The sequence below is a fragment of the Pan paniscus genome, chromosome 2, assembly GCF_029289425.2.
Source record: "Pan paniscus chromosome 2, NHGRI_mPanPan1-v2.0_pri, whole genome shotgun sequence".
Lineage (NCBI taxonomy): Eukaryota > Metazoa > Chordata > Mammalia > Primates > Hominidae > Pan > Pan paniscus.
This window is the reverse complement of record NC_085926.1, coordinates 66251163-66277536: the sequence shown is the minus strand read 5'-3', so window position 1 is coordinate 66277536 and position 26374 is coordinate 66251163. Positions and strand designations below refer to the sequence as shown.

The window sequence follows — 26374 nt, the reverse complement described above, 5'->3', positions numbered from 1 at the left end:
CTGTAAGTCACACAGCTCAGCCTGTGCTAGATGTGTAGCCATGGGCACCTCGCTCCCTTTCTCCACACCCCAGCATCACTGGAGCACCGGCTGTGCTGCCACACTCCCCAGGTGAGTCACCTTAACTGAAAGGGCCTGGACGGTAGGATCCTACCACATAGATAGAGGATGTCTGATAGGAAGTTCCCTTCTCTCACTCCTTCTGACAGTACAAGTGCTTGGTGTCTATTACAGAGTATTATTCTGAAAAGGAAACTGTAATTAATGCAAATTTCCTTAATAGTAACAATGTCTCTGCAAGCAAATCTTTGAATTGGGTATTTAAGGAATAGGACCAGAGAATATGTTCTTATTTCAACACATGGAAGTTTTATAGTATTGCTAACTTTAAAAAGTAGCCTTACTTATCCAGGATGACTACATTTCCATAATGCGCTCATTTTGTCCCCAGGGCCCAGGAGAGTGTCTACAAAAATGCACATCTCTCTTAGGGACTGGGGAATAATGACTCCTGACCTCTGGAAAATGAATCAAGACCACCTACTTATTTAACACAGCTAATGACTATGTGTCATGTGGAAACGATCATCATCATAATCAATCTGGATTGGTTTCATGTCTACAGGCAAAATTCTTATTGCTGATTATCAATTCTACAAGTCAAATGAGTCTATTAATAAAGAGTCCTATAAAATGAACATTTTGTTTTCCCAATCACGACAACAACAACAAAAATGACCATTAAACAAATTGCAAAATAATTATTTTCCAATAAAGTTAACACCCTAAACCTCGCCTACTGGCTTCACATCTCAACTAAAAGTTTCCTTTTCTGGCAAATTTCCATTGTATTTCAACTATAATTCTAATTTAACATTGTAACAACAAAATATACTTCTCTCTTAGGCTTTTAAACATATCACTTATTAAGCTCTTTAAAGCATTTGAGTTCTCGTTAAAGCCTCACTGGAAAATTCATATGACTTAGTGATGGATAACACGGTATTGCATATTGTCACCTCGCTCTTGCTTTAATGTCTCGAAAATGCCCAGATGTGTAGATCTCCATACTTCCTACACAGAACAGTTTAGCCTTCAGTAAGTTATGGAGGAGCCTCTGCTCTCCTGACACTAGTTAATCTACAGTGCTGTCAAACATGTCACACAAACCGTGAATCATTGCCTTCTGCAGAAATCGCTTAAACCCCCTAAGCACTGCCCAAGGCAGACAGCTGCATGGTGAGCCCTGCACCCACAGCAAGTTTCTTCCCACAGAGGACTTTATAAATCATCTTTAAGATAATTCCAGGGCCTGAGTGAAGGCTTTAATAAAGATAAAAAGAAAAAGAAAAATTTGTCAAAAACAAATTGGTTGTCTTTCAGGCAGACACCTTTTTAGCAGTTTTTTTTTTTTTTTTTTTTCCTCTAAGACACGTTCTTTTCTCAAACAACTAGTGGAGCGCTCTTCATCTAAACAACCTGGAATGTCTAAAGAATGTTGTTTTTGCATAGTTAATATTTTCACATTTTTCCCCCTCTTTGGTCTTTCCCAGTATAATATAATCCTTTGCACCTGCAAAAGCTCCACAGACTGCTGACTGCCAAGAATCCACCACATGATCCTGCCTCCAGGACCAGAGGGCCTGTGTTTAAGGAGAAAGAAAAATACAAGTTATTAAATATTTGAATTTATCGGAACCTCCTGTGGGTTAGCTCTGGGGATGGGAACTTAAGTGAGAAGCTATTTTGGTGGCATTCTTTACTGATGACATAAGTGACTTTCCCAAAGACTTAACTGCTTTCTAAAATAAGTCAAAGAAATGAGAGTGACAGCTACATTAGAGTACTCACAGTAAACAATTTTCAGAGAATACATATGTGTGTGTGCACGCACACAAAACATCATCGCCACAATTCAGATAGTGAACTGACTCATGACCCACAAGTTTTCTTGTATCCCTATGTAACCCCTCCTTCCTGTCCTTCCTCACTATCCCCTAAGCAATCTGATCTGTCATTCTAGATTAGTATGCCTTTCCCAGAATGTTATATCATTGTAATCACATATTTTTAAAATCCAACTTCTTTTATTCAGAATTATTTCGTGATTCACCCACGTCATGCAGATATCAACAGTTGCCTTCTTCTTCATTAGTAATATTCTGTTGTATGGATATACCGTGATTTACGCATTTACCTGTTGATGGACATTTGGGATTTTTCCAGTTTGGGGCTATTACAAATAAAGCCACCATGAACATTTGTATACAGGTCTTTATATGTATACATGCTTTCGTTTCTCTTGGAGAAATACCTAGCGGTGAAATCACTAGATCACATGGGAGTTATACGTTTAACTTTTTAAGAACTGCCAAACTGTTTTCCAAAGCGATTGTACCATTTTACATTCCCTTGAGTTCTGGTTTCTCCACATCTTTCCCAATACTTGTTATCATCACCACTTTAAAATTTTAATCATTCTAGCAAGTGTGTTGCAGTATTTCTTTCTTTCTTCTTTTTTTTTGAGACAGACTCGCTCTGTCACCCAGGCTGGAGTGCTGGAGTACAGTGGTGCAATCTTGGCTCACTGCAACCTCCAACTCCTGGGTTCATGTGATTCTCCTGCCTCAGCCTCCTGAGTAGCTGCGACTACAGGCGCCCGCCAACACGCCCGGCTAATTTTTGTATTTTTAGTAGAGACGGGGTTTCACCATGTTGGCCAGGCTGGTGTCGAACTCCTGACCTCAAGCGATCCACCCGCCTCAGCCTCTCAAAGTGCTGGGATTACAGGTGTGAGCCACCGTGCCTTCCTTGTGGTTTTAATTTGTATTTCCCTAATGATGTTGAGTTGCTTTTCATGTACTTATCTGCCATCCACAACATACTGTCTTTGGTGAAGTGTCTGTTCAAATATGTTGCACATTTGTACTGGGTTACCGTATCTCAATGACTGCATTTTAAGAGTTCTTTACATATTCTAGACATAGCTCACTTACAGATGTTTTCTCCTAGTCTTGTCTTTTCATTCTTTTAACAACATCTTTCATCATTCTTTTAACAGCGTCTTTCAAAGAACCGAAGTTTTTAATTTTGATGAAGTCCAAATTATTCTTTTACAGATCTTGCTTTTGGTGTCACATCTAAGAAATCTTTGCCTAACTCAAAGTCACAAAGATTTTTTGATCCTGTGTTTTCTTCTAGAAATTTTATGCTTTCAGGTTTTACATTTGTATCTATCATCCATTTTGAGTTAATTTTTATATATGGTACAATATGTAGATTGCAGTTATTTGGTTTTGTTTTCACATATGGATATTCAGTTGTTCCAGTGACTGGGAAAGATAATCATTTCTCCAATGAACTGCCCTCTTGCTTTTGTCAAAAATCAATTGTCCACATATGTGTGGGTCTATTTCTGAACTCTCTATTCTGTTCTCATCTATAGGCCTATCTTGATATCAATTCCATACTTTCTTCACTACTGTAACTTTATAATGAATCTTGAAACCAGGTAGTATTTGTCTTCCAAATTCTTTTTCAAAGTCCTTCTACCTATTCTAAATATTTTGCGTTTCCATATGAATTTTGCAATCTGATTATCAATTCCTACGAAATAACCTGCTAAGACTGTGATTGGGAGGCACCAAATCCATGGATTATTTTGGAGAGAACCAGTTGTTAATGTTGAGGGGTTTTCTTCTCATAGGCATGGCATCCCTCTCCATTTGACTAAGGCCATCTTTTGTTTCTCTCCACACTGTCTTAGTTTTCAGTATACAGGTCTTGCACTGGTTTTGTCAAATTTATCCTTAAGTATTTCACATGTTTTGATGCTACTGCAAATCGCACTGTTTTTTAAATTTCAGTCTCTGGTTGTTCATTGCTAATATGTAGAAACTGAAACTGGTTATCAACACAATTGATTTTTGTACACTGATCTTGTATTCTGCAGCCTTGCTAAAGTTACCAACCTCATAGCTTTTTTTTTATAGAGCTCATCAAATTTTCGACATAGATGACCGTATCATCTGTGAATAAAGACAGTTGTACTTCTTCCTCTCCAATTAAGGTAACTTTTATTGTTTATTTTCATTTTTGCCTTACTGAATTGAGTAGGACCTTCAGAATAATGGTATGCATTGCAATAGTGACCACAAATATTAACAAAAAAGACCTCTTTAATATATTAATTTAAATGGTTAGAAAAGTATAATGACTTTCTGAGAGTGGTCTGACATTTTTAGGGATAATCAAATACACAGCAACTAAAAGAAGAACAGCAAAGTTCATTTTAATTTCCTACTCTGAATGCTTCTCCACTGACAACTATCTCTGGAAGGTTGGGAGGGTCACTGAGGGGATGAAGAAGATACCATAGCAATTCATTAGGTACAAGACCCTGTTTACTCTGTCAACTTTCACAACTTCTCTTAAGTCAGACAGCTACTATGTTAACTATCTAACAAATTAAATATGTGACAGCGTGTGGTTTGAGGACCAACATTTCCCTCTATCCATACTAACGTGAATGATTCTCTGAAAGTGTATTAATTCAATTTACTGCACTGAGAGTGCAGCTATCAAATAGGTATTTATCACCTTACTTGTGAAAGCAGATAAGCTAAAAAAGAAAAGACTTATTAGAAACAGGTTTCTAAAGATAATATTGCCATTAAACAGAGTATCTGGTATATTTTCAGAAAATGCTCTAATGTTTGCAAATACATCTGTATGCTTTAATAGAAAGCATTATTTTTTCCAGAGCTCCTAGAAGCACTGCAGAAAGAATAAGAAACAAGACAATGGAATCGCTTTTTCTTTACTTTTAAGGTGGCAAAGGGTGTATTTTATCAGGCTAATGCCAGTTTTAACAGCAACATTTACTTCACCAACTTAGTAGAAAAGCAATGCAAAATATAAACTAGATTTCTGTTGATGACTAAAGGTCACTTTCAGTTAATCTACTTATATCTTTAAATGTTCCAAAGAGTAGAAGGCTACTCCAAATAGACTTGAAATGCTGGTAATAATGCTGAGTTTATAAGCAAAAGTAAATAACAATAAGATGTGAATGTGATAAGAGATCAAAAATGTTATGCAAGTCATAAATTCAACAAATACTTACTAGGTGTCAGGTATTGTAGTCAAGAAAAGAAAAAGTAACAGTCCCTAGGTCTAATATTTGATGAAGGTATGGTGGGGGCAGAAGAGGACTATACAAGAGAGAAGTGAGGTGACAGAGAAAGCTTCACAGAGGTGCCTGTTATAATCTAGGGAGAAAAAAAATTGGTTGCCAGGGGGGGAAAAAAACACAATCAAAATAGACTCAGATGGCTGAAGACAACATTTAAAAATAGAATCTCCACAGATAAGTCTAACTTTCCACTATCACCTGGCCAGAATAATGAGCCTACAAAAAACACATAAAGAAATAATTTGGTATTTGACATGGATACTAATAAATATCTTAAAGCAAACAAAAAATCTCTAGAAGATCCAAAACATTTAAAGTGAGAAACTTCAGTGGCAAACACAAAGCATGACGTAAAGAATGACTGTAACAGCAACCACAATACACACTTCCATAGAACATACAGAACTTCCCACATTCCAGGTGTGAAGCACTTTCCATACATCAGCTCATGTAATTCTCTCCAGAATCTTCCGACGTATATGTAATTTCTATTATCTTGTCATTTTATAGACAAAAACATTGTGGCTCACGCCTGTAATTCTAGCACTTTGGGAGGCCGGGATGGGAGGATCACTTGAGGCCAAGAGTTTGAGACTAGCCTAGTTAACACAGTGAGATCCCATCTCTAAGAAAAAAATTGTCTAAAGATGAGGCTCAAAGATGTTAAGTAACTCATAGATTAAACAGCGAGTAGGAAAGCTGGGATCTGGATGGGACACTCTGGTGTGGGCATGAAAACACATGGGTTTGGATCTATAGGATATAGTTGTCCTGGTAACACACAGATAAGCATTCATGAGACACTTTACTTCCACACGCAAATCACAATTTCTACCGGAATGATTTAAAATATCCAAGTGAATGAACAAACTATGTCAATGTCTGAAACAACTTGCTTAAATGAGTTTGAAATGATTTTTCTAAATGAGGAATTGTCTGAATACAGAACTTCAGAAATGTAATATTGAGACCAATCTAAAAAGAGCGTTATTTACAAATTATTCATTTGAGTGCAACCTTAAACTCATAAAACAACAATAATCAGAACGTGACTGGTAAAAAATACATAAATTATAGAAATATTTTGAAATTACATATTTGCTCATCTATTTGGAGGGACAACAGAATTGTAATAAACAAAATACTCTAGCTGGAAGACATTACTCACAGGAAGACTATGTATTGATTATGACATTCACATAATTTTAGACTGGAATGTAGGATAAAAATATAGTACAGGAAACAATATAAATTATTACTATTGACAATATTAGTTGGGATTTACTGACTACCTACAATGCTCTAGGCACTATGCTAGAGATTTTACACGTATAATCTCATTCAATGTTGAGAAGTATATTATTCTCCACAAAAACAGGTGAGGGGCAAGTTCTAGGAGATTTGCCTGAGGTCACATAGATAGTAAATGGGAAAACTGAGGCTGGTTCGTCCTGCAAATAGCATTATGTTTCCTCACTATCATATACAGCTCAACTTCTAGTCGAACTACATCATAATACACACGTTATTAAATATTTTGAAGTTAATACAATGAATTTAAATAATGTGGGTTTACAAAAGTTTTCTTTTTTTTAAGAATCTGCCGAAAATTTTCTAAATTTCCATAATTTCTCAACCTAAATAAGTAATTTCATTGCCACGGAGGTCTAATGATCATTTCTGTCAAGGTGGATAAATGATTAGGGGAGGAGAGGGGCATTAAGGGGCCCGAATGTGAAGAAGCAGTATTGGAGTCTCAACTCACGGAGGAGGTTGTATACCAAAATAACAATAAGGAATTTAAAAAGCAAGGGGCCACATTTTCCCTGATGTTTGCTTATTTATCCCAATTCAATGTCCCATTTCCTTTTTCTGTTCAAATGTAAGTAACTTAAGAGACAGGATCTTGTTCTGTTACCCAGGCTGGAGTGCAGTGAAGTGATCACAGCCCACTGCAGCCTCCAACTTCTGCACTCAAGCGATCTTCCCGCCTCAGCCTCCTGAGTAACTGGGACTATGGGCAAGGGCCATCATGCCCGGCTAATTTATTTTATTTTTTTTTAGGCAGCATCTTGCTATGTTTGCCCAGGGTAGTCTCAAACTCCTGATCTCAAGTGATCCTCCCACCCCAGCCTCCCAAGTAGCTGGAATTACAGTATAAATGAAATTTTCACATGAATCTATGGTTACATTAATGAGAAATAACAAGTTTAAGTAATGAGAACAGAAGTCAAAAATGTTCTTAGTTTCACTTCGGTAATTTTTCTTAAGTAAAGCTTCCTTAATACAGGTTGATTAGAAACCATGTCTAATAGGTTGTATGACACTTATTTTGAAATAATTTTAGATTTGCAGAAGAGTTACAAAAATAGGAACATTCCACCGAGTGCAGCGGCTCGTGCCTATAATCCCAGCACTTGCTGGAGTCTGAGGTGGGAGGATCACTTGAGCCCAGGAGTTTGAGACCAGCCTGAGCAACACAGGGAGACCCTGTCTCTACAAAAAAATTTAAAAATTAGCCAGACGTGTTGGCACACCCCTGAGTCCCAGCTACTAGGGAGGCTGAGGCAGCAGGATTGCTTGAGCCTGGGAGGTTGAAGCTGCAGTTATCAGCGATCACACCACTGCAATCCAGCCTGGGTGACAGAGCAAGACCCTAACTCAAAAAATAATAATAATAAAGTTCCCACATATCCTTCACCCAGCTTCCATAGTATAATGATCAAAGCACAAGACTGAGATTGGTACAACACGATTAACTAAGCTACAGACCCTAGTTGAGTTTCACCATAATAACTATTGTTTAAAAGTAAGCAATTTTTAAACATCAGCTTGACTTTTTACATTAACAGTATTTGTATTATTCATTAGGATACTCAGTGATACCACTACAAAAACAATCAGGTTGTAATTTCCCAAGTGATTCTTCACTTAATGCTAAAGGCCTATCAGAGGAAGAACAGCATGAAGTAGTTTGGCTCCCCGACCCCCACCCCAAGATAATAGCTATTAGCACCAGTAGTCATAGGCCAGAAAGCAAACACCAGGCACAATACTATGAAGTGGCTGGGAGTCCAACCCCAGACAAAGTGTCTTCTATTTAAAGTATAGCCTGAAGAGAAAGCTTTGTTTTTCACTTTTAAAAGACCCACCCAAATAAGCACTACTGTCTTATGAATAACACACTGAAAATAACTGTTTTGGCTCCAGTGAACAAATACTTACAACTTGGGACTTCTTTAGCTGCTCTATTCAAAAGCAGTTATATGGCTTCCAACCTTACAAGATGATGATATTTTACTACATGCTTTTTATGCACGTAGTAAAATAAGTATGTGCACAGAATCATCTACTCAATTCCAAATTAGTAACATCAGATGACTAAATTTAAGATAATGGAAAGGATAATGCTTAGTTTTTTCAAACCTAGGCTTGCTCTTGATATCATCCTTTGGGTAGGTCTCACTGCTGTGAGTTTACCACCAGAAGTTTATAACAGATTAAAGACAGGAGACAATGATTTTCGTGCACATACTTTCCATACTGTAGTTGATCAAGCTATTGTGTAGCTTTTGCACATATATTTTTAAAAACAAAGCAACAGCTGCCTATAATTTTATCATTCAATCAGATGAACCATCTCTCTGTGAAGTACTCACATACTACTATGTCTACAAAAGAGATTTCTAATAGCAAGTTCTGAAACTGAAAACAGTATCAAACATAACTGGGAACCACAATTCGGCTTTCATTCCGCCACACCATAGCTCTTGCAATACGAGCTAGTGGCTAAAAGGCTAAAATGAATTTTTCACATAGCACTACTTTTCATAATTAAAAATGGATATACCTAACTGATAATTAGGAATCCCTTATGGTATACAGGCTGATTTGGGTTATAAAGGCAGCTAGACTGAAACTGTTCTGGGATGTGCAAGCAGCATCAATTTTATATGCGTTGATGTGTACCTTGTTTTGGGCAATAATATATGTTGGCTGGTTGAGATATTTAGATATTTGCATTCTAGATAAGTCGGTAAAGATATTAAGAATTTATAAGAAAATCTTGAACTAATGATTGTGCTGGTAATTACAGGCAAAGACATTGATTATTCTTAAGCAAAAGCAAGACGGACTAAAATGCTGGGTTTGCTTAGTAATATTTAGGTTTTAGAGTTTATACAGTGATATTTTTGGATATGACTGGGCTAGATTTTAGATATGTGGGGGGATATTTATTCTGACTGGGGGTTCTATGAGCTTTCTATTTGTGGTTCTTATTAGTTGTATTAGTCCATCTTCACATCGCTGATGAAGACATACTCAAGACTGGGCAATGTACAAAAGAAAGAGGTTTAATTGGACTTACAGTTTCATATGGCTGGGGAGGCCTCACAATTATGGCAGAAGGCAAGGAGGAGCAAGTCACATCTTATGTGGATGGCGGCAGGCAGAGAGAGACCTTGAGCAGGCAAACTCTTGTTTTTTAAAGCTATCAGATCTTGTGAGACTCATTCACTGTCATGAGAACAGTGCTGGAGAGATCTGCCCCCATAATTCAATCCCCTCCCACTGGGTTCCTCCCCGACACCAGATTCTCCCAGTCTCATGAAATGGTATAACTGCAGACCCTGAGCACTGAGCATCTTCTAATTCTTGTTTATATTACTAAAAGTATCAGAGAAATTTGTTGTGGGTAGGGTGGTGGTAGACATTTTAACTACTATTAAAACAAGAATCAACAAGAAAAAATGCTATTTATTCTTAAACTTGAAAACATAGCTTTTATGTAGTACTGCACGTTTAAAATACTTATAAAACATAAAAGAGAGATCTAAGTAATTATTATATACATTGAACTATTGATATAAGTGAAGTGATAATGCATTGGTCCCTGATTTCTATGACAAAGCTATGATTTCATCTTAGAAAAGTATTAGCATAATGTTGCTGTCTTACAAAACCAAACTGATTTTATTTTCATTTTGCTTTAAATACTGCTTAGCTTAAAGATTACATCTCATCTAGCTATTGCTTTGTAACACCCTGTAGCTGTAAGCAAAACCACTCGGACCTGACAGTATTCTTAACAGTTCTCCACACTGCAATATAAACTGATGTCTCACACTAAGAAAATAGAAAAAAAATGCATTCTCACAGGAAATTTTATCATATCCTTTCATAATAAGCTTACTTTTGACTTAAAGCTTGATAAGAAAAGATCTGTATGGTTAAAAAGGGAAAACTCTTTTATAGCTGTGAACATACCTTTAAAAGAATGTATAAATAAAACAGTTAATGTAGATACAGTTATCCAACTTTGCATTCAACTTGAAAAAGAATGCTAACCTTCAAACAATTAGCAAATAGTTACATAAACACCTGCTGTGTAAAAGACAGAACCATAAAGAATAAACAGAAGACACAGTTTCTTCCTCCAGTAAGCACCGTCCTGTGGGGAGTTAAACACAAGCACGTGGAAAATGCGGTTCTGGCTGAACTCATTAACTGTGAACTTATCTGTGCTCTCCAGGGTTGGTCTCTGAGAACTGACTCAAGTGAGCACAGTTTAATTCTTGCCCAAGCTCAGCAGATTCAACAGATACTGGGGAGAGGTGGTCTAAGAAATATGCTGGCCAGGCTTTCCTAAGCTACATGTCATCATTAAGGAATCAATGCAATTTACAGAAATGCCTTCAATGAGCTGACTAAATATGACCTCAACTTTTTATCAACTTTTGAGTATACGAAAATACAAAAACGTTATGAAACACATCATGTGTGGTGTGCATAATTACATGCAACGTGATTAAGAATATCAAGTCTGGAGTTAGATCTGAACCTGAGTTCAAATCCTGGCTGTACTCCTTAGTACTCCCATGGCCTTGGGCAAGGCGTTCAAACTCTCCTTCCATTTTCACATCTACAGAACAAAGAGCAGGCCAGCACCTACTTCACAGGACTGTCATGAAGATGAACAGGAGATGTGTGGGAAGTGTTACTACAGTGCCTGGCACAATGTAGCTTTGAAAAATGTTGGCTGTTCTTGCTTTTATTATGGCTGTTATCATCACTAAAAAATCACCTGGTAACCTGAGTCACCTGTCTGCTACGCAGCACACAGTAAAAGGTGCTCAGGCAACTAGGTGAAAGACAACCTTATTGAGCCCTGCTTCCCTGGTTTTAAGGTGGGGATAACAACAAGGCCCACCTCTCTGGGTTGTCTGTGGTGTGAAGAAGACAGTAACAAATGCATCGTGCTTAACCCAGAGCCTGGCACACAGTGTCTGCTCATCACACCACTGATGTCGTGAATAATCATTCCAATGATGTAAGTGCATAACTAAATAAACTAAGTTATTAAAATACCAGTAAGGAAATAAATAGGTGTTATGATTACGGAGGAGGGAGGAGGGGAAAGTCCTACTTTGGAGAGGGGTAGACTGGGAACGTCTCTCTGGGGTGACATGTGATCTAAGGCCTGAGTAATGGGGAAAGAGGAGACATGAAAGAGGTATGGGGAAGGGGGATGGAGAGAGGCCTAGGGAAAGAGCTGGAATGAATGCTCCATGGGGTCAGTTGTGTCAGTCCTCTTCATCACTGTATCCCCAGACCCTGGAAAATGCCTGGCATATAATAGACACTCAGTAATGACATATACACTATTTATATATTTCAAAACATCATGCTGCACACCTTAAATATACAGATATTATTTGTCAATTTTCAAAAATATGAAAAAACTCAAAATTAAAAAAATTATCACACATAAAAAATGATGTATATAGAATGAAGGAAGAAAGAATATTTCTAGCAGGGAGATCTACAAATGTAAAGGCCTTGGTACATCTCAAAAAAAAACAAAAAACAAAAAACGAGGGGAGGCGCTAGGCAGCAGCACAGTCAGCGCAACGTGGCTGGGCACAGCGGGTGAGTGGCACAGGATAAGGCTGAGGCAGACAGAGGCCAGATTACACAGTGCCTTGCCAGCCAGAGCTTAAGCTCTGGGTTTATTTTTCTTTTAACGAGATGCCACTGACAGGTTTTAGCAAGGAATAGTATGGTCTAATTTCTTTTTCTTATTTTTTTAAGAGACAGGGTCTCACTCTGTCACCCAGGTTGTGAGCTCAAGTAAGTCTCCCACCTCAGCCTCCCACACAGTTGGGACTACAGGTATACACCACCAATCCCAGATAATTTTTTTTTTTAAATTTTTGTAGAGATGGAGTCTATGTTGCCCAGGCTGGTCTCAAACTCCTGAGCTCAGGTGATCTTCCAGCCTAAGCCTCTCAAAGTGCTGGGATTACAGGCATGAGCCACTGTGCCTGACCTAATTCATTTCTTTAAAAGATCACTCTGGCTGCTGTGTGAAGAAGATATTTTGGGAAAGCCTGAGTGAAATGAGGGAGACCACTGGAGAGGCCAGTGTAGCAATTCAAACAAGGGGTGTTAGAGGCTTGAACTAGAACAGTGAACTTGTTGATGGGCTAGATGATGAGGGATAAAAGAATACAACTCTGGAATCATTCTTAAGTTTCTATTTGAGCAAGCATAAGACAACTTTGCTATTTACTGAGAAGTGGACCAACTAGGAAGGAACAGATTGGGAAGAAGACAAATAAAAACTGACAGTTCTGTTCTGACCTAGCCACTCAGAGACATCCTGAGTGAGGATGTCAACTAGGCAGCTGGTGATCTGAGGCTGCCACTCAGAGGAAGGGGCTTGCCATGGAGCTATAAACATGCAAGTTGGTATAAAGATGGTATCCAAAGTCAAAGGATAAGATAGAATAGCAAGCTACAGGTCTTTGTCAGATAATAAAAACCATGAAATCTATCATGCTTCTCTTCTTGTTGGGCTGCCAGAAAGTTCCAAAGTAAATATAAATCTTCAAGGAAAATTATCTTCTCTAAGACTTTGGATATGATAATCTACTGCTTTTGCTTCCCCATCTCTTTATGGTGTCTTGTCCTCTTTCATCTAAAACATGCTTTTGTAAGCATATGTATAATAAAGAAAAGAAAAACAAAGGAAATGATGTAGCACAGTAACAGGATTTGGGGAGCAAGTATTCTGCAATAAGAGACACATTACATTTAAGTTATCAGCGAGTTGGGTGCCACTCTGACGGACTCTCAGCTCCTCAAGGGCATTAAGCCATTTCTTATTCATCTTTGCATTCTTGTGAAATGCAACCATATCCAGCTCAGAGTAGACAGGCACCAGAGCTGCAATGACAGCAGGTATCATTTACTTGTAAATTGAAGGGGTTAAGGCCTTATCTGAACACTATAAGATGTTTTAAACACAATATGGTGGGTGATTAAATACGAGTCAGTGACACAGACAAATCTGTGGTAAGGGCAATTCCTCAAGGCCTTCATTAGAAGACTTCAAGCAGGAGATTAAACACTGAATTGAGATTTGAGTGATGCATCACTTTTGGATCCTTGGAAGCATACTTCAGAAAGGAGTCAGAGAACAGGGAAGGGGAGAACATATTTAGAGGCAGTAAGGAGGCTATTCTGGCTGGAGGGGAAGAATTTTGTGTGTGCGTGTGGGTGTGCACACGCGCGCGCGCGCGCACACACAAACACACACACACACACACACACAGAGTATAGGGCAGAAGCTGAAAAAACCAGTCAAGGACAGGGTGTTGAGAAACTTGAATGCCAAGAACTTCATGTTTTAGAGTTTTAGAAAGTTATATGTTCCTGAGAACCTAAGTGTTACTGAAGGAGAAGTTTAAAAAGATCAGACACATCCAAAATGTAGAATGGATGAGAAGAGAACCTACTAGGATGTGGGAAAACATAAGGTACTATGAATCAGGTGAAATGTGGCCACAAATTCCCAACAGTGACGTCAACAAAATTTGTTGAGTAATGTGATATAGAGAAAGAGCAAGAAGGGAATCAAATTTTAATCTGAGACTTGAGACCAGGTGGCCAGGAGAATACTGATTAACAGAAATGGGAGACAGCAAGAAGACATGATTTTACAAGAAAGATGATGACTTTTAGACAGAGCTGAATTTAAGGTAACAGTGGCCACCACCACCTCCAGCCCCTTACTCCCTGCAGTACCATGTGATGCAATCTGCTAGTCTTGGCTAAGAAAAATTTTCCTGAATGGTATTCCCACATAAACACAAATAAACACAGTGGAGAAATCCTTTCATATAATACAATCTCCTTCTATAGCTGCAAACTCAAGTTTAAATAGATAAAATTGTAAACACACACAAAAAAAAGTTCCAAAAACTGTCTACTTCTACAAAAGCACTGTGATTGTACGTTCAGATGTTTTAAAAACAGTATTGTATGAAAAGATGCTCAACATTATTTAGTCACGAGGGAACTAGAAATTAAAACCCCAATGAGATACCAATTCACAAGTACTAGAATGGCTGGAAAAAAAATTTAACCTAATAGTAACAAGAAATGACATGGATGTAGAGCAACTAGAACTCTCATACACTGTTGGTGGGAATGCAAACTGGTACAGCCACTTTGGAAAACACCTTGACAGTTTGTTTCTTATAAAATTAAACATACACCTTCTGTATGACCCAGGGATGCTACTCCTGGCCTCTTACCCTAGAGAAGTAAAAACCTACATCCATACCAATACTATATGCAAATACTTACGACAGCTTTATTTATAATCATCAAAAACTGGAAAACAACTCAAATGTATATAAACTAGTGAATAAATTGTAGCATATCCATACACATATGGAATACTACAAAGTAATAAAACAAACTACTGGTACAAGCAACAACAGGAAAGCATCTCAAAAATATTACATTAAGTAAAAAAAAGCAAAGCACAAGATGGTATAATAGTACCCTGTATCTATTTCTATGATGTTCTGGAAAAGAGAAGACTACAGAACAGTGGCTCACAGGGGCTGTGGGTACAGAAAGGGCACTGACGGCATGAGGGAACTTTCTGGGTTGATGGAAATTTGGTGGTGGTTATAAACATTTATTGAAACTCACAAAAATGTACAGGTATAAAGGGTGAATTTTATCATATGTAAAGCGTTCCTCAAGAAACCTGACTTGACAGAAAAAAAAATGGCAGCATCTTAACATTTGCTCAAAGAGAATTTTTAAATCTTAGCATTGTCATCTATGATTACTCTGAAAAATTCTGGACATTTCTTAACTAGCTAGAATTCTACAAATGTCCTTCATATTGAAAAGAAATAAACACTATGCTTTTTCCTTCTTCAGGCCTCAAAACATTCCTTTGCAGAATTAGGGCATAAGGATGTTAGAGTGTGCAGAAACTGTGTGAATGCTGGTTATTGAGACATTAATAAAGTAAGTCTTGTTTGCTGGACAGCTGTTGGCTTCATTGTTCTTTTGTCACACACTAAAAAGGAGAGCTGTTATACGAATGGAATGTGACCTTCTCATTGGATAGCTGTTACATCATGCCCTGAAACACTGCCAGAGAACTCTATTTTCACCACGCACCACATAGGAAACGGTAAAACAAACAAACAAAACAACAAAAGAGCCAAAAAACTATATTAAATGAGCAATACTACTCCTTAAAATCAGATCACTTATAAGAAATACTTCTCGATACTTAACATCTCATAATTTACTTTGTTAATGAGTAATGTTTTTTCTCAATTTAGTATACTTTAGTATATACCTCAACAATTTATTTCCGAGTACAAATAATTTTTATGATACTCTTCAAAATGCATTTTGTATGAGCACTCCAGGACTAGTCAATCTATAATATTATGAGAGTAACTCCTTTATTTTTGTATTAGCTAATGCCTACCTAGATTATTTTATAGCCTGGTCATTTATGAACCATTTTCACTAGAACAAGGGCTTTCAAAGTTTTTGGACCATTATCCACAGCGAGAAATACATTTTACATTGCAACCTAGATACATATGTGTGTGCATGCATGCATAACATTGAGGTCTTACAAAATAAGACTTACTCTTACCACGTAAGATGCCCTCTACTATATTCTTCTTGATTATGGTCTTTAAAATGCTGACAAAGACCCACACAATTTATATCATGGCCCACAGTTTTCAGTATCACTGCACCAGAAAGTGAAAAACCAATGTAACATCTCTGCATGTTTTGAATGTAGGCTTTTTAAAATGTCTTTTGCTGTTATTGTTGTTGTTGAAGTTCCAGGGTATGTGTGCAGGATGTGCAAGTTTGTTACACAGGTAAATGTGACCCATGGTGGTTTGTTGCATGTATCAACCCATCAGCTAAGTATTAAGCCCAGCATGTGTTAGCTATTTTTCCTGATGCTCTCCTTCCCCCTGCACCCCACAACAGGCCCCAGTCATTGTGTGTTGTTCTTCTGTGTCCATGTATTCTCCTTGCTCAGCTCCCACTTATAAGTGAGAACATGCAGTGTTTGCTTTTCTGTTCCTGCATTAGTTTGCTGAGGATAATGGCTTCCAGCTCCATCCATGTCCCTACAAAGAACATAATCTCATTTCCTTTTTATGGCTGCATAGTATTCCGTGGTGTGTATGTACCACATTTTCTTTATGCAGTCTATCACTGGTGGGCATTTGGGTTGATTCCATGTCTTTGCTATTATAAATAGTGCTGCAATGAATATACGTATGTATGTATCTTTATAACAGAATGATTTATATTCCTTTGGGTATACACCCAGTTAATGGGATTGCTGGGTCAAATGGTATTTCTGGTTCTACGTCTTTGAGAAATCGCCACACTGTCTTCCACAATGGTTGAACTAACTTACATTCCCACCAACAGTGTAAAAGCGTTCCTTTTTCTCCAAAGCCTCACCAGCATCTGTTGTTTCTTGACTTTTTAATAATCGCCATTGTGACTGGTGTGAGATGGTATCTCATTGTGGTTTTGATTTGCATTTCTCTAATAATCAGTGATGTTGAGCTTTTTCTCATGTTTGTTGCCTGCATGAAAGTCTTCTCTTGAGAAGTGTCTGTTCATGTCCTTTGCTCACTTTTTAATGGGATTCTTTGTTTCTTTCTTGTAAATTCATTTCAGTTCCTTGTGGACTCTGGATATTAGACCTTTGTCAGATGAATAGGTTGCAAAAATTTCCTCCCGTTCTGTAGGTAGTCTGAACGCTCTGATGATAGTTTCTTTTGCTGTGCAGAAGCTCTTTAGTTTAATTAGATCCCATTTGTCAATTTTGGCTTTTGTTGCAATTGCTTTTGATGTTTTCGTCATGAAATATTTGCCCATGTCCATGTCCTTAATGGTTAAAACATGTTGTTGTTTTTTTTTAAATAGCTCACTGACCTTCCCCAAGGTTGTCTGACAACTCACCACACTCTGCTCCTTCCCTCTGGAGGCTCCTAGTCCTGGCTGGAGTGAGCAACCAAGATGGAAGGGACAGTCAGAGCCCTAAGACCCTGCTGCTCCCCATCCAAGTGGTCCTTACACAGGGTGCTAGGGGAGCTGGTCCTTCTCAGTCTTCAAGTATTCAAGGATTTGCATTTTTCCTCTTCCATTTTCCCTCACTGTTAGTCTTTAACTTCTAAACACACACACACACACACACACACACACACACACACACACACACGCACGCACACAGCAAAATGAAATTTAACGGTGGAGAAAGAATGGCAATATGGAAAAAAGTAAAACTAAGTTTTTTCTTATTATCTGTGGATTTCAGTGCCACCTAGGAGCACAGCCACCTGAACAAGTTTAAAAGGCTGAAATGGCATGTAAATCACACATAAAATATATTTTCAACTGCTAATAGGTTTGAGTTGCTGAACTTCTAGTCAACATTATGTTCTACTCTTCCACACTCACACTATTAGGTATGTTATAATTAGAGATAAATTTTACGTGAAGATTGAGAAACTTACTTTTAAGGACTCCCATAAGGGAAACTGGACCAAAGAAAAAGGAATCTGAAGAGAGAGAAAAAAAAAATCAAATAAATTAGGCAAAAAAGAGCCAAGTTTGCCTGTATGACTATACGAGCCTATAAATATTATTTCAACTTTATAACAAAGCTAATATCAAACAAATTCACAGTTACAGTAGACATAATGTTTAGAAAAAGAGTTAAACTGTGGCCTGTAGATTTTCATTTTTTGTTGGGAGGAAGTCTCGCTCTGTCACTCAGGCTGACAGATCACCACCCTCGACCTCCCAGGCTCACGAGATTTTCCCACCTCAGCCATCAGAGTAGCTGGGACTACAGGCACACGCCACCACACCCAGCTAATTTTTGTATATTTTCTTTAGAGACGGGGTTTCACCATGTTGCCCAGGTTGGTCTCAAACTTGAGGGCTCAAGCAATCCACCTGACTTGGCCTCCAAAAGTGCTGGGATTACAGGCGTGAGCCACTGAGCCTGGTGATCTTCTGAGTTTTTGAGCCCAAGGGACATAAAATGATGTTGTGAATCCCCTTTGAAATGGAAACAGAAGCACAATAGTCTGGCTACTGAAATGACAAAATAAATATTTCCCAGCATAATAAAAACACTTTAGGACGTGACATTTCTGTGCTTAAGAGCCAAGGCTGTCTACTCCTTAGCAGGCAGTGTTAGGATTTAAAGGAGAAACACAGAGGAGAGAGAAGGAAGGTAAGGGGTGGTGGGAGAAAAGTGTTAGGGGAATGGGGAGACAACAGAGCGGAAAGAGGGAGCAGGAAGAGAAGGGGAGAGAGAAAGGAGTGGAAGAAAAGGAAAGAAAGTGGAGAGAGGAAAAGAGATGGGTAAAAAAGGAAGCAGGAAGGAGGGGAAAGAAAGCAGGGAGGTAGAGGGTAGGGGGGCAGAGAGGAGGAGGACAGAAGACAGAAGACGGGGCAGAGAAGGAAACGAGAGGGAGAAAAGAGGAGGGAGGAGACTGGAGAGAGGGCAAGGGCAAGTGGAGGGAAAAAAGAGGCAAGGAAGAAATAGGAAGCAGACAGAGCTACTTGCAAGAGTCAAACTTGAGAAACAGGACTCCAGGAACAGAGCAGCCAGTGGGAAGCTCGCACCCTTCAAGGAAGGATCACCAAGTCAGTCAATGCTAGGGGAGTGGAGAGGTTCTAACAAAACACAGGGGGATGTGGGTCTGAGCACTGATCACGTCCCAGGCACAGCTAGGGAGGGGAGTCATGCGTAGTAATGAAGTATGAGTGGTCAAGAGAATCACCACACTTAGAGTTAGGTATTTACGATGAGCTGTCTAACAGTAAGGGCTAGAACTACCAACACTTCTCATGTGCCAGGTACTCTGCAAATATGCACTTTGTAAGCTTTATTTCACTGAATCCTCACAACACATGCTGAGACAGTTAGGGAGTATTACTTCCTTCATTTTATAGTTGATGAGACTGAGGTTCAAAGACGCTGTGTAACGCCTAAAGGCAGTTAGGAGGTAAGAAGCCCAGATAATCTGACTCTAGAGTCTTATCTAACTACTACTATACCCAGGAGACATCTAAATTATCTGCATATAAATTCACCCACAGTACAATCTGTTATTAATTTTCTGAAATTCAAACTTAAGACACCCATGTCATATTTCCTAAGATAAAAATGTCTTAACACCAGTGGACCCCACTCAGCAGCTGAAGTAATGTCCAGTCACAGCCCAGGGGACCAGTGCTGGTGGTGGTGATGCCCACGAACACGCACATGCCACGGGCCCAGTACTGGCATTGCACAGGCAGCCCAGCTGCAAGGGAAAAGGAAACGTGGACTTTGAACATTATCATTATCACTACATGTGGGTGGGTGGGTGTGGGTGTAAATGTCCCAGTTTCAGAGGAATTAATGGGTATTTACCTTCACGTGAATTGAGGGCATTGTTATGTCTTTTTTTTTTTTTTTTTTTTTTTTGAGACAGAGTCTTGCTTTGTCGGTCAGGCTGGAGTGCAGTGGCACGATCTCAGCTCACTGCAACCTCCATCTCCTGGGCTCAAGCAATTCTCCTGTCTCAGCCTCCCGAGTAGCTGGGATTACAGGCATGTGCCACCATGCCTGGCTAATTTTTGTATTTTTAGTAGAGACGGGGTTTTACCATGTTAGCCAGGCTGGTCTCGAACTCCTGACCTCAAGTGATCCGCCCACCTTGGCCTGGTATTGTTATTTCCTAAATATTTATATTTAATCAGAAATTTAAAGATTAGCATCATCTGTCTTACTCAGCTACAGCAAATGATGGCCCCAAGTTTGACAGACAGTGACCATAGAAAGAAAATCTGTCTACCATTCAGGAAGGAAATGTCAATGAGAAAAAAAGATCAATGTCAATAGCCTGGACTAATTTGACAAGCTAGAATCTCAGAGAAGTTTGTTATCATCATAAACAGGCAGCCAGCCCCCCCGAATGCCGAAGTTCCATAACAGTAGTTAAATACAGTTTTTTATTGTCACAAAAACATAAAAGCATCTGACACTATCCATTCTGAAACTCAAGCATTATATTTCCAATTAATTATCAAAACAATAACTTGACTGTGTAATAGGTTTCTAAAAGCTTTTCTAAATTTTTTAAACTTTATAATATGTAATAAAATATGCCCCAAAAGACTGACAGTATGATTATGGATTAGTAAGAAGGTAAATATTTCATAAGATGAAAAAAGATTTAAAATTTACTCTAACAATCCACATTGGCATCATTCACTTCTCAATTAAAATCACCTACAAATTGCACTGAATGTTATCTGCTCTTACTTGGTACTTAATACTTTAGATTTTGAATTCTATCATTAAACATTTTGCCCATTTCCTCTAATGAAAGTTATTCATTGAGCTGCTCCTTCAGTTTAAAGAAATAATTTTAAAATCACACATTTGGAATGGCCATACTATTCCACTGGGTATTTATTTTAAAAAGGGAGCTGACAGTAAACCCCAGCTTTACTCTCTAAAACAAGATTGACAGTCTAAAGTAATTAAATATGCTATAAATGCCTAAATAATTAAATTTGCTTCTGACTTCTAGTAGTGAAATAGCCCTCATAAATTCCTGTGTGAAAATTTTTCAAATATTCTTCAAGTCAAAATTGTATCACACACATGTTGTCATTTACAATATGAACAAACAATAATGAAAATGTGTTCCACACATGTGAAAGATGGGCTGCCAGCAAATACAGCTCCATAGCTAAAACAAACACTTTTCCAAACGTCTACAGAACGTGGGCCCGTCAGAAAGCTAGCTCCCTCCCCGCGTCTGGCTTGAAGTTACATAACAGTGATTGTTTCTTCAAAACGTGGAATTTTATACCCCCAAACAGATGTAGGCTGTTATTCTAAAATGTTTTATAGATGAAGAAAATGAATAGCTGCACTCAGAGCTCTTATATTCCAAAACACAACATACCCATTTTATTGCACCTAAAGTTACAAAATGGCTCACTGTTGTGACCTGTTTAATGCCTCCATTTAAGATGTTTTGTTTGAATAAGGTTGTTAAGACCCAGGGCACTAATAAGTGAGCGGCAGTAAACCCAGCTACCATCAAAGACACAGATGGAGGGGCAAAAAACCTGCTAAAATTCAACATGGATTCCATTTAGTAATAAACAGAGCAATAATTCTATACAAGAGTGCATGTGAGGATTCCAGGTGAAATAGGGATAAAATGAAATCTGGGTGTGGTAAACAGGAAGGGCATGTTAGGCATCACTAATGAAATAAAGAACAAAATTACATTATGAGCACACTTCACCTATCACAAAGTGTAGGACTAGAATTATCTTTGAAGCAAATCAATGCTTCTATCCCTGTAATCTTAAAATAAATGTAACCTAATGGTCCTTCAATAAACAGCAAAGTGATTCAGAATACAACTGAAGAGATATGAAGATATTATTTCTAAGGTATCATTTAGCCCTAACGTTCTATTTTCAATAAAAAAAATTACATTACAATACCAATATATTTTTTAAAAATAAGTAAGACTTGACTGTAAGCTGCAATGAACATAATGCCACCACGGGTGATCTAGGAAGCCTAAGGACCAAGAAAGCCCATCTAAAAAGCTGTAAATTGGCAGAAATAACCCAGAACTCTCTAGCAATAGATTTAAAAAACACAGAAACCGTGTGCAAGACCTCTAGTTGAAGAACAGCATGGAATTGGTAGGCCTGCCATGTATAGCACAGTGGATCCAAGGACTGGCCCATTGCAATTTTCAAGAGATCTACAAGTGATTCACAGAAGGGTCTCCTTTTTCTTGCATGATGATTTCCAAATTCTAGTGGTTTAGAGTTTTCCATTCTACTGTCCCACCGACAACAAAACCATTCTTTTAAATACTCTGAACCTTTTCCAATTCAACCCCAGGGGTAACCAAGGACAAATGAAGTTGAAGACCTAAAATTTCCTTGTCCCATAGTGATAATTATTCTTAAAAAAACAACAACAAAAGTGAGAACCATTCAAAGCTAGTCTGCTAGTATTAAACATAGCAGGAAAGAATTCCAATAGTTAAATACATTCTGATTTTTAAAATTTAACTACTACAGTTCATTTATTTACACCGTACATAAAGAAAAGAGCATATACCCAATAAAAGAAAATAACCTAAAAGGAGGAAAATTGAAAGTGAATTACTCCTTAGGTTAATAAAAACATATTAACATTCCTAAAGCATCTTTCCAAAGAAAACATAAACACATGAGTAAAAGAATCTAACAGAGAAAAGGAGATGAGTGTGAACAGTTTGACTGTTAAGTAAATCTTTCAGATTTCAAGGCCAGGGGCATTAGGAGTATCTCCAAACACAACTCAGTACATTAGTCATAAATGCTATCACTGAAGGTAATGATTAGATTTTCTTTTTCCACATTCTACAGAATCATCACAGTAATTTTGTGTAGATGGAAGTGGCTCCTAATGTATCACTTTACATGTTAGACTGCCAGTTAAATAACACTATTTTGTAATGAAGATAATGGCAATGTCAAATTAGTCTGTTATTCACTATACTTCTAAAGCCCTGGAAACAAGTTTCACTGTTTTTAAGAAGTATTTAAATATTTGACACTGACTTATGATAAAAATGCTCATCAAAATAAGAATGGAAGGGAACTTCCTCAATCTGATAAAATATACCTCCAACAATGTATGGCTAATATCATTCTTAATGGTGACAGACTGAACGCTTTCCCCTTAAGATCATGAATAAGGTAAGGATGTTTATTTTCACCACTTCTATTCAACATTGTGTTGAAGGTCCTAGTCAATGCAATCAGGCAAGAAAAACAAATACAAATATAAAAGAAATAAAAAGCAAAGATTGAAAAGAAGTAAAACTGTCCCCATTTACAAATGACATGATTGTTTTTGCTGAGAATCTTAAGGAATCAACACACACACACACATTCTTTCCCTCTCCAACAGAATTTCTAAACAGTAGCAGCAAATAAATGAAAAACGACTTTTTTTTACAAAAAATTATATTTACAATATTATTAAAACCTGATTCAAAAAGTTACATAAAAATGCCAAGGATGTGGAATAACCAAAACAATCCTGAAAGATGTAATAAAGGTGGAGTATTGACAATATTTGATTTCAAGATTTACTCTAAAACTACTATAATCAAAACAGTGATCAGAGTAACAAGGCATAAGGATAAACAATGAAACAGAGGAGAGTGTTCATAAACAATATTTTCAATAAATGGCACTAAAACAACTGAATATCCACAGCATAAAAATAAGCCTTGACCCCAACCTCAAAACCCTACACAAAAATTAATGAGAGCTGGATCACAAACCTAAAGATAAAAGCTCAATCCATAAAGCTTTTAAAAGAAAACATGTGAGAACGGGTGATCCGTGGATAGGAGGAAATTTCTGGGACTGCAAGACGCAATAACCACAAAAGAAAAAAAACTTTAGAAAAATTAATTTACATCAAATTTTAAAACTTCTGCTCATCAAAAGGTACTGTTAAGAAAAATCCCAATGGAATATTCTGCACAAATAGAAAAATCCAAAATCCACCACCAAAATTCATATGGACCTCAAGGTACCCCAATGAAAGCTGGAGGTCTCATACTTTCTGATTTCAAAAGTAGCTACAATGAACAAAACTGTGTTGTAGTGGCATCAAGACAGACATATAGACCAGTGAAATAAAACAGCCCAGAAATAAGGCTTCACATATATGGTTAAACAATCTTCGACAAGGGTGCCAAGACCATTCAACAGCGAAAGGACAATCTTTTCAACAAACGATATTGGGAAAAATGGATGTCCAGATGAAAAAGAATGAGCCTGGACCCTTACCTCATACCCTATATAAAAATTAAAGTGGATGAAAGAACTAAACATAAGACCTAAAACCACAAAACCCCCAGAAGAAAACACAGGGAAGTTCTTCACAACATTAGATTTGGCAATGATTTCTTGGATATGACACAAAAAGCAAGGCAACAAAAGCAAAAAGAAATAAATGGGACTACATCAAAATTAAAAACATATGTGCATCAATGAATGCAATTAACAGCATAAAAAGACAACCTATGGAATAAGAGAAAATATTTGCAAATCATATATCTGATAAGGGGTTAATATCCAGAATATATAAAGAATCCAACAAAACAACCAGATTTTAAAAAAGCAAAGAATTTAAATAGACATCATTCTAGAGAAGATACACAAATAGACAACAAGCATATAAAAAGATGTTTATCATCACTATCATTAGGGAAATGCAAATAAAAACCATGATGAGATACAAACTCCCACCCTTTAGAAGGGCTACTAGCAACAAAAACAGAAAATAACAAGTGCTGGCAAGGATATGAAAAAAATGAAACCCTTGTTCACTGTTGGTGAACAAGGGATATGCAAGGCTGCAGTCACTTGAAAACAGTATGGCTCTTCTTCAAAAAAATTTAAGTAGTAGAATTACCATAAAATCCAGCAATTCCATTTCTAGGTATAAACCTAATAAAAAGGCAAGCCACAGAGTGGAATATTTGCAAAATGTGTATTTAACAAATGACTTGCGTTTAAAATATAAAAAGAACTTTCAAACCTCAACAATAAAAAGAAAGCTTGATTTTTAAAATGTGCACAAGACTTGAAGAAGCACTTCACAAAGGAAGATCAGTAACATAAGCACCTGATTCAACATCATTAGTCATCAGGGAAATGCTGAATAAAATCCACTGATAAAACAATTTGATGGTTCCTTAAAAAGTTAAACACAGAATGACCTTATGATCCAGCAATTTTGCTCCTGGGTATACAGCCAAAATAACTGAAAACAGACTCAAACAGACACTTGCATCCCAGCCTGCAGCATAAGTCACAACAGCTGAACATTCTAAGTACATTAACACATAAATGAATAAATAAAATATGGTATATACATACAACGGGATGGAGTATTATTCAGCCATAAAAAGGAATAAAGTTCTGATACATGCCACAATATGGATAAACTCTGAAAACACCATGCCAGGTAAAATAAGCCAGACATAAAAGAACTAATGTATGATTATAATCATATGAAATATCTAGAATAGGCAAATTCATAGAGATAGAAGCTACATTAGAAGTTGTAGTTTGTGTGGGAACTGCGTTAGAAGCTGTAGTTTCGCTAGGGGAAGGGGAAAGCAGGAAGCTCTGTACTCAATGATACAACCTTTCTGTCTGAAGTGATAAAAAGGTTTTAGGAATAGATAGTAATGACTGTTACACAACACTGTGAATGTAATTAATGATACTGAATCTTACACTTTAAATGTTTAAAATGGCAAATACTATGATTATGGTAGTGGCAATTTTACCACGATTTAAAAATTTTTTTTTAGAAACCGCAATGAGGTGCCGTTATCCACTAAAATGGCAGAAATCAAAAGACTGAGAAAACCAAACAACTGAAAGGATATGGAGCAACCACAACTTTCATACTTTGCTGGTGGGAATGTAAAACTTTGAAAGGTGGTTTTTTGAAAGAGAAATTTTACTCCTAGGTATTTATCCAAGAGCAATGACAATATATGTCCACAAAAAGATTTATACATTAATGTCACAACAGCTTTAATCACAACAGCTAACGTCCATCAATAAGAGAAGGGCTAAACAAATTGTGGTGTATTCATATAAAGGAATATTAGTAATACAATGAAAAAAATTATTGATACATTGCTGTAACATGGACAACCCTTACACAGGTTATACTGAGCAAAAGAAGAA

General features: G+C 37.4%; 1 protein-coding gene and 1 pseudogene across 5 annotated transcripts in view; both read right to left on the bottom strand.

Annotated features, from left to right (window-relative positions):
* The window catches only part of SLC25A26 (solute carrier family 25 member 26), a 189088-nt gene that overhangs the window by 13613 nt on the left and 149101 nt on the right, over nucleotides 1-26374 (bottom strand). For all 5 annotated transcript variants that reach the window (XM_055110129.1, XM_055110127.1, XM_055110128.1 and 2 more), the window contains 2 exons: nucleotides 18076-18120; nucleotides 1574-1643 (listed from right to left, as the gene is read on the bottom strand). In XM_055110129.1, the coding sequence (XP_054966104.1) occupies nucleotides 1574-1643; nucleotides 18076-18120 (115 nt within the window). The remainder of the gene's footprint in view (nucleotides 1-1573; nucleotides 1644-18075; nucleotides 18121-26374) is intronic.
* LOC103784982 (developmental pluripotency-associated protein 4-like) overlaps nucleotides 19748-26374 on the bottom strand; it is a 50041-nt pseudogene continuing 43414 nt past the window's right edge.